Source organism: Actinia tenebrosa, unplaced genomic scaffold (genome assembly GCF_029948245.1).
Source record: "Actinia tenebrosa isolate PJP-AT-01 unplaced genomic scaffold, QUT_ActTen_1.0 PGA_scaffold0__85_contigs__length_37466705, whole genome shotgun sequence".
Classification (NCBI taxonomy): domain Eukaryota; kingdom Metazoa; phylum Cnidaria; class Anthozoa; order Actiniaria; family Actiniidae; genus Actinia; species Actinia tenebrosa.
The window spans coordinates 3,449,500-3,458,996 of NW_028292569.1; the positions used below are offsets into that span (position 1 = coordinate 3,449,500).

The 9,497-nt window shown below is 40.8% G+C and overlaps 1 protein-coding gene across 2 annotated transcripts; it reads left to right on the plus strand.

The window, feature by feature from the left end:
• The first annotated feature begins 4,482 nt into the window (after nt 1-4,482).
• Nucleotides 4,483-9,462, plus strand: LOC116301643 (uncharacterized). Of its 2 annotated transcripts, none has more exons than XM_031710729.2 (9): nt 4,483-4,614; nt 4,809-4,923; nt 5,949-6,096; nt 6,838-6,969; nt 7,219-7,341; nt 7,451-7,568; nt 8,023-8,219; nt 8,300-8,782; nt 9,146-9,462. In XM_031710729.2, exons 1-9 carry the CDS (start codon nt 4,596-4,598, stop codon nt 9,332-9,334), a joined length of 1,524 nt encoding a protein of 507 aa, XP_031566589.2. In that variant the 5' UTR covers nt 4,483-4,595; the 3' UTR covers nt 9,335-9,462. The 2 variants fall into 2 exon arrangements, with proteins under 2 accessions (XP_031566589.2, XP_088895316.1); XM_089039190.1 differs by having other exon boundaries at nt 7,219-7,332.
• The last annotated feature ends 35 nt before the right edge of the window (nt 9,463-9,497 follow it).

A 9,497-nucleotide genomic window follows, 5' to 3' on the forward strand; every position in this document is an offset into this window, starting at 1 on the left:
TCGTGCAGGCGCTCTGGGTACTCCAGATCCACTTCTAAAACGTAACCCTTGTCTTCCTCCTTTCCTACCTGCATGTAGAAGTCTATCGGCTTCACTGGATCCCATTCGAAGTCTCTCACAGGTAGGTACTGTGACATTGCCCAACCATAAAGGTTATTCGCATCCAGGTAGTAAATGTATGTGGTTGGTTTCTCCGGGTCGTACTCCACCGTGGGATTGTTTGCGCGGGCGTAACGTCGACTGGGTCCGCATACGCCGCCACGAATACCGTCTTCCATAAACCGATACATGTCGTACTCCGTTAGGAGATCCAACTGCGCATTTGTCTTCTTTAACAAAGCACTCCAGCTGAGCCCAGGAGCCGTGTAGAAATTAGCGGGATCCAATCCGTAATATTCTATAGCCATCTTTCTGAAGCTTTGGAAAACGTCTGCAAGCAGCACTACGTCAGACCTTAGGTAGATGTCGTGGTAGTCCCCCATGTTCTCACAAGAGTACTTTTCCCACACGTCTAACGCATGCTGGTACTCCTCATCCTTTATGCCGGACTCGTTTAGGGTGCTGTAGAAGCGATCTTTGGGTGGTAGGGACTCTTTGAATCGATCCCAGGAATCCATGTATTCGTATGGGTAGACTCCTTTCCTTTCCGCGCCATATTGACTGGAAATGGGAAAGTTGGTGTTATACTTTACGAGGTTTGCTAAGGAGTCCGCCATAAACTGCTGCGAATCTAAGAACTTTAGCTTACCCACAGTTACGGACATGTAGCGCTCTTTGTTGTTGGGTATGCATTTGACGTCGGAGCCGTCTGTTCCTTGTAGTAGCAAATGGGAGTCGTAACCGCGGAGGTTGTGAAAGAACACCGGAATCTCCATATCTGGATTTACTTTGAAGTTTATATTGCATTTCCAATGAGCCGCTCCTCTGTATTTACCCGTGATGTGGCAGTGATCCCTAACCTTATCCACATAGAAATCCTCAACAAATGCTTTGTGGCAGTGAATGCAGTGCGTGGAGGGCTTTCCCGGCTTCTCACCTTTCTTAGCATACTTCCCGCATTTAAAATGGGCTTCTCCTAGATACTTTCCATCTTCATCCCACGCTTTCTTGGCTCGTCTTCCAAACTGAAGAAGCGTATGTTGACAAATGTGGCATTTTTTTGCCTTGTTAAAAGCCTCCTGGTTCTCTTTGGTAAATTCCATCTTCTTTGGACGTCTTAATTGTTCTCTAATCTCCCCCTCCTCTTCTCGCAATGCTTCTAGAAACTCATTAGCTGCGTTCTTACCTCGGTAAATCACAGGAGGGTTTGCTTTACCGTCTGATCTGACTACTATGTAACCAAAGGAGCAGATCTCGTGTAATCCTACCTTATTCGTGGCGCCACGTTTCTGCTCTTCCTTAGTTATCAACGCTTCGAAGTCTGCATATATCACGTAAGGCACTTGCATCTGCTTTTGATGGTCTGCGTATGAAAGCTCTTTGTTGGTGGGCATCTGGATCCGTTGCGCCACTTCTTCGACTCCGCGGCAGATCTCATCGTGTTTCTTTAGGGTATTTAAGGATGTAAATGACAGCAAGCAGCAGTCGCAGAAGTACTTTTTACCTTTGTGCTTAGTATGTCTGTAGAATAGTCTGCTAATGTGTTTAACCCATGAGTAGTGTCCGCCGTGGTAGAATAAATGTATGCGCTCTCCTTTACTTTTTGACAGAACTAACGGTACTATCGTCTGCTCTCTGACTCCGTAAACGTTAATTGCTAGATCGTTTATTTCCTCAAATATGGGGATGTCTATCAACTGCATGGGAAATTCCACACCATCCCACTCTAAATCATCTGTGGGATACTTACTTGTCCTACAGGGATCCTTCTCTGCTGGATACAGTGCAGACCTGATTGCCCACATAAAGCATCGATTGTCTTCATTCTTCACGTTTACAATAGCCTTCTTCCTTTCTACCCACGTTGGTAGCGGTACGTAACTCCCCCCTCGTATGGGTACGTACCTGGCTATACTTATCTCTATTCCTTCAACCTCCTCTACTGTCCAACCCGATCCTTCTTTCGTGTAGTTAGACAGCGACTCCATTATTGCTTCTAAGGCTTCACTGAGTGACCTATCCAGATTCGTGGATTCTAATATCACTAACGACTTTGATCGCAACATTGCTGTCGTCATTACCTCGTCTTTTGACAAACTTACTTCTACCATTATGCTCGCTTTCAGGGCTCCTAATTCTTCTATACCTTTTCGGAGAGCCCTTTTAACCTTCCTTTCTGACTGACGCCAAAACTGTCTAACGTCAATCTCACCGTTACCGGGTATTGACACCGTGCTGAAGTTGCTTTGGGATTCCATCTATATAATAGGAAATATTTTATACCTAATACCAAGCACTTTTTAAGTCGTCGTAGTCGTACTCACAGTCCTGACAATGCCAAAACAATTTAACCTTAGTCTCAAACTTCTTACCACATCCACAATCATAACTGCTCATACACTTCGTCTTCATTTTCAAATGCTTTTTCAAATCCGCTTCTTTCTTAAAAGTTCTCTTACAATCTTCGCACTCCATATATAGACTAACATATTTGCGCTGTTGCCCCCAACCACACTTGGAGTGGGTTGTTTCCGTAGGTGGATTTTTGACGCGGGTCTTACCCCGTGTTGAGATTGCGCTGGAACCCCCATTCCCTATACTACTGACTTCTCAATGTTTCTCAATTGCTATATAACAAAACACTAAATGTCTGGTCCGAAATTAGTTTTGTTTTTCCTCGCGACCAGACATTAAGTGTATAATATTTTACCATTCAACTATATTGACTTCATTTAGAATCTATGCTGAAATTTTTGATTTGTACTGTATAGTCAATATTTGTACTAGCTAATAAGATTCCCCTGGGATTTCTCGGCGCGCTACCCTTCAACTTCGAATCGGATGCAAATAATTCATTGGGGGAAAAAACCTTTTCTAAGAAATAAAAGTCATGGAATTTCTTGATGCATGAAACTTAATCGCTATTTGCATATCGCATCGAAAATTGCACTAAAGCGAATCAAAATATATAGCTAGATAAACACTCAGAAAATATTCTCTGGATGAAGAGCTCCAAAATAAATGTGACGTCATCGCTTTCCAACGGCTGGTGCAGTGACGCATGGCCGCGGGGGCCCCTGATGTAGAACTGCAGTTTCATATCATCGTGATGACGTCATTCCAATGTTTTGATAGGCAAAATCTCTTCTCATACTCATTATTTATTCATGAGGAAAGGAGCCAATCCCATTGTTGTATTTGGACCACGTGATGCTACTGGAAACTAAGAAAAGATTCTGTAGTAACTAGAACAAAATTAATTCAGTCCCTAGGACTGAATCAATTTTGTTCCAGCTACTCCAAGTCGAATAATTAATGAAGCATGAGAAGTTATTTCAAAGCCTGCAATATCGGACTGGACCGGATTTCAAGTCCACGCACCCCCCTTTTTTATTTCGTTTTTTGAAAGTACTCGGTAATACCTAACTTTAGAGGAAAAATGAAAAAAAAAAAAACTGACGATGGAATCAAATCGAAATTACATATTTTGTGTATAATTGGAATAGAATTTCACGTAACACGGACTGAGGCTTCAAGTCCACACTTATAGCACAATAACATTTTATATTTCGAATTTTAAACACAACTTTCAAATGCTGACTAGTTATTTGGTTATTTCCTAGTCTTCTGTGAAAAATGGGGACGATAAGATTTTTTCAGTGAAATATGACTTATCTTTGACAGCTTTCCATGTTTACGTTGTTCGCGCGTTTTGCCGTAATGAGGATGAACCTCCACGTATTCTGACGGCTAAACGAAGTCTGGGACCACACTTTTTCATTTGCTTATTTTACTTCTAGTATAATGTTCTTTCATCATTGGGATCTTTTGCCCATGAACGTAGTCCTTAAAACAAACTAATATATTAGATGCATACTTGATCGCAGCACTCATGGCTTGCACTATACAACGATTAGTTTGGTAATATTCAAATGACTCTGTGAATAGCGTTTAACGATAGAAGTAACGAAATTATGTATCGATAAAACCAATAATGTTTCTATGAATGTAAATTCGTTAATGTTGGTGTAATAGGCTCACGCCTATTAGTCTAGTTGGGCGAAGACAATAAAGCAATGCACTTCAACAGTCCGAACTTTTTAGAGTATAATTTGATCAAAAAATCATAAAGTGTCTACCATTGGTGTTAAAAACGATATTGTGCTTGAAAGTCTGTTGTGCGCTAGAGCATTCGAGTACTTCTGCTTCACCCTGTAACGATTTGCGACAATAATTCCATTTCTGATCGCCTTGAACTGATTTTGTTTAGTTGTATCTACTGATGCTAGGCTACGATAATTGTCCGAAAAATGCCAAAAGGGCGGACAGACAACAAAGCTGTCTGCCTTAAGTCACGCTAGTATAGTCTTCTAGTAGGATTGATTATTATTCTGCTGTGTCAGCTTGGGTGGTTTTCTTCTCGAACAAGAATTAAGCTACGACTTTCATAGCTGTGTAGTTCGCAAAGGCTGTACTCAAAATCAACGGATATACCAATGGAATTACGCAAAAGCGGTTAGTTTAATAGTTATTCATACTACGAAAAAATATTGGCTCTGAAACTGAAAACGAGTTCCATGGTACAGATCAGGTTGATTGGTCATTCCGTATAAAAATATTTGTCAGATTATTTCCAATTCCAATTAGGTTTATAATAATAAGATACGTTTAGTGGGTATAAAACTGATGTTTTTATTCTATTATTTAAGCAATGGAGAGCAGAGACAGAAAGAGTTGTACTCCACAGCTGTTGGTCATCACAGACGAAGCTCCATACTTGTTTCATCGAGACAATGTAACACAAGAGCTCAAAATGGAAAAAAGGCGAGTAGAGAGTATGAAAATCTTCCCATTCCTGAAACTGTCAGCTGAGAGTATGGATTTTATCAAATTTACGAAGCTCAAAACACTCTTATTTGTCCATATTTTCATGTGATATATTTTGTGATTATAAATTCGTCTGGTACTTTAGAAAATAGAAATATAACAACTAATTCAAATCAATCGAGAAGATTCTTAAAGCAGATTCGTTTAATAATAATTAATAATAACAGATTCTTTAATGCAATATTGCAAAATAAGAACACAATTTTTAAAAAAATTTTCGGAAAGATTTATAGTTTATTTATAATTCTATTTTATTGATCGATTTGCTTGAATAAAAACATTAATAGCGTAACGTTATCATGATCAATATGCATATCAAGTAATTTCCCGAGCACGGCACTTTAAGGCTGATATCAAGGACCACTGCGTGTTTATCACGTGATTTTCACCCCTAAAAATTACTCAGAACCTTGGAGAACACGAAATTCAAAAGTATCGGGGGAAATGTTTATGTATGTACTTATTTCGACAGTCAGTCACCTGTGAAAGCTACAAAGCTGAGACCGACAAGGATCATGGGTAGATGCATTTTATGTTTGAACCCGCTAAATAGTGGAGGGATTGAGCACAGCGCGCGCCGAGAAACATCGCATTAGTAGTGCACACCACGCAACTAATAGTCCCATTTCTCATTTGATAAATCCCGCTGTGTTTTATGACTGAAGACTCATCAGTACAGGCTCAACCTCGCTTAGGAGCAAATCATTTGCTAAAGTCAACTGTAATGTAAAGAATGAGCATGTTGAACAATACCAATAGCTGACTTATAAACGAAGCTAAATCTGTGTAGATGCGTCTGTGGTCTTCAAGAAAAGCGGTGTATGTATCTAATGCAAGACAGGTATATTGAATGAAACAAGTATAATGCCCCCCTCCCCCAACTCTCCGATAAAAAATGAATGGCATCTATTCACTAAGACGGCACTAAATATCAATACTATTTTTGGACATCGTATCAACAGAGATGCTTCAGGGCAGCAAACAGGAGTAAAGTTACTCCGGGAGATCTATCCTGAAACTAAACACTTTTGCGCACTAATCGGCGATGAGTCAGTCGATGATGACACATTTGACGAATGCGCGAGAAGAGTCCGAGAGGTTGACGATAAGGTAAGATGAAACTCAGCGGGATATATCACATTTCAAAAACATGGGGTCCCTCGTCCTTCTAGTGGTCACACACGTTCCCCTAGTGGCCAAGCACGTTCTCCTAGTGGTCACACATGTCTCCTAGTGGTCACGCACGTCCTTCTAGTGGTCACACACGTCCTTCTAGTGGTCACGCACGTTCCCCTAGTGGCCAAGCACGTCCTCCTAGTGGTCACACATGTCTCCTAGTGGTCACGCACGTCCTTCTAGTGGTCACACACGTCCTTCTAGTGGTCACGCACGTTCCCCTAGTGGCCAAGCACGTCCTCCTAGTGGTCACACATGTATCCTAGTGGTCACGCACGTCCTTCTAGTGGTCACACACGTCCTCCTAGTGGTCACGCACGTCCTCCTAGTGGTCACGCACGTCCTTAAATTCGGCAAGCTTATTTTATGCAGTTTTGCGTTTTTCTCCAACAATCTCAGGGGTTCTTGCACGGGGTTTGCTTCATGTAAATGTATAGATCCCTCTCACTCTGTCTCTACAATAAAAAATGGTTCCACCAAAAGCGATTTCAATTCTCAAGAGAAGGAAATTCTCTTTTGTTTTCTACTCACAAATACAGAATTTGTACGAGGGGTCTATACCTCTCTTTGCTGGTATCTTGACGTTACAACTGGAGTATGTTTTCCGAATAGGATCCCACATTCGTCTTTTAGTTTTCATTTTAATTCATCTAGTATTCATCTTACTACTTCCAGGTCCAGTTGGTTCGTGTTCCAATCAGAACTGGGTTACTTTCCAACAACTTAAAAAATGCTCAATTTTGGCCAGTCTACGTTCAAATGGACGAAAAAATCGAGCATCTTCCGAATGAAGATGAAGCCTGGAAGGTTAGTCCCTAAACGACCCTTTTTCTTGCCTGCAAACGCAGCTTTCGCTAATATAGCTATTTCGAAAAAAACTGGGTCGAGTTGGAATTGCAGTGCATTGTGGGATTTAGGGGACGAAATAGACGCCATATTAGAACTGTGTCAACTTGACCGATAGTTGATACCACGTTCTTGTTGGGAAAAATTGAGATACGTCTTTAATCTCTGGTGCGAAAGGAAATGATATGATGTTTGTGTTTTTATCATAAGGCTTCTAAAGAGGTGAACAAAAGATTCTCAGAAGCGGTGCTTGAGGCTGTCGAAGAGGAACATCAATCGATAGTATGGATACAGGATTTTCGATTCTGGCTTGCTCCAAAGCTTGTAAGACAGGTATTTTACAGTTTGAATCACTTCTTTAAAATCACCTTGGATTGGCTGACCGAATCCGCGATGTTATTTGCCCATGTATTTTGGTTATTTCATGTTTTTTTCAATGCAGATGTTGGTAAAGAAAGAGTTATATTGCCCCATTGGTACGTTCATACATATCCCTTTTCCACCAATGAAGATGCTGCAGAAACTGAAACACTACAAAGAGGTTCTTGAAGGAATTCTTGGTAAGTGAGGATGTATTCACAGAGAGACAGGAGCACAGGCAGCCCAAACAAGGTTCCTGTGTATAGTTTACAAGGGAATGCATGGGAGTTATGATAAAGTCATGACAATAAAATGTTTCACTCAACAATTTGCCTCAAAACTTGCTGCAGTCGTTGCCTTTACTTTGTTCAGTCTTCCGGCAAGGGTTTCAGCGCGATTCGAGGCCGTTTAGTGTTTTTTTTCTAAATCCGCTCTTCTCTCCCATACATTCCCTTATAAACAATACACAGGAATCTTGTTTGGGCTGCCTGTGACAGGAGTAGTTTCACAAGGATTACTCAAATTTGAAACTCGTAGCCTCGGTTGAATGCTTTGTGTTTGACCAGCGAACCGATGCGGTAAATATTAGCAACATATATCATGCTAGATGCTGACAAATCCCATGACCTATATATCACACTTTTTTTAAAACAGGTAGCGACGTCATCTGTTTTCACATTAAAGAATTCTGCACGAATTTTATCGAGTGTTGTGAGATGATTTTGGGCTGTCAAGTGAACTATGAATCGTTGGAAGTGCATTATAACGGACGTAAAGTGACATTACATGCTATCCCCGTAGGAATAAAATACGACTTGTACGCAAATCTCTCCTGCAAAGAATTTCCAGAGGTAACGCAAATATTCATATTAACATTGTAGACATGCTTTGGGTTGCCTGTGTATTTAGACGATTATCGTTCTATTCTTAGGATTGCCACGACGTCATTGAAGACCTCTACAACGACAATGCAGATCATAAGATCATCATTGGAGTAGACCGTCTTGATTATGCTAAAGGACTCGGGAACAGAGTCAAAGCTTTCCAGAGGCTCCTAGAGAAACACCCTGAACACGACGGGAAAGTACAGTATTTGCAGGTAGCTGTGCCGGTTCGGGAAGGTCAACCGGGGTTTAAACACCTCAAGGAAGAATACGAAAAGCTTGTTTCACGAACAAACGCAGCGTTGCAGAAGAAAGGGTTTTCTTCCAAAATCAATGTCGTCTTGGAAAATGTCCCTCATCACGACCTTCCAGTGTATTACAAGAGAGCGCACGTTGGGTTAGTAACTCCGTATCGAGATGCCTTGAATCTGGTCTCACTTGAGTATGTTGCTTCTCAAACATCTGATCCAGGAGTTCTTGTCTTGTCGAATTATGCTGGTTCTGCAGAATTTATGCACGAAGCATTGAAGGTAACGTTCCTTGACAACTGTGCGCACTTCACTGTCCTCAGTTCGGACTTTTATTGCAATTGATTACATATTCAAATGCAATCTTGATGAAGAAAATCTAGTATGATTTATGGTACGGAGCGTGCCTTGCCGTGTCGCGACCGAGACGCATTTTTATTTGATAAGCAGTGATGACGCGCGCTATGATTGGTTTAAAGGATTCGGTTCCGTTACCGTGCCATTTGTCATGCGGTTTTAAACTCTTACGAAATCCACTTTGGTATATAGCCTTATTACCTTATAACAAGCATGTTGATTGGTCCAACAGTTAACCTTATAACAAGCATGTTGATTAATCTAACAGTATGTTGATTGGTTCAACAGGTGGACCCAAAGAATGTGGAACAGATGGCTGACACTCTGCATCGTGCCTTAACCATGCCAAAACAAGAACGCCAAACGAGAATGATAAAGCTAAGACAACGAGTCAAGAAAGAATTGAATATCGATCAGTGGGTTGAGCTGAACATGGAGGTTTTACTCAAGATAAAAAGAATCAATGAGTTGAGCTGAACCAAGAGATCTTACTCAACATACCAAACAGCAATGGTTTATGGAACATGGCTTATGTTAAAGTTAGATATAAGTTTTTTTCCCTCTTAATTTTCATTTATTTTTAATTAAAAGTTTTTAAAATTAAACTGCTAAAAGTCTTGGCGATTCATGACATATTCAA

Bases quoted from the DNA above. Each gene is read 5' to 3' on its own strand.
- LOC116301643 (XM_031710729.2), top strand. The intron at 8,220-8,299 runs GTAACGCAAATA...TTCTATTCTTAG, and splicing joins CCTGCAAAGAATTTCCAGAG to GATTGCCACGACGTCATTGA. The intron at 8,783-9,145 runs GTAACGTTCCTT...TTGGTTCAACAG, and splicing joins TTATGCACGAAGCATTGAAG to GTGGACCCAAAGAATGTGGA.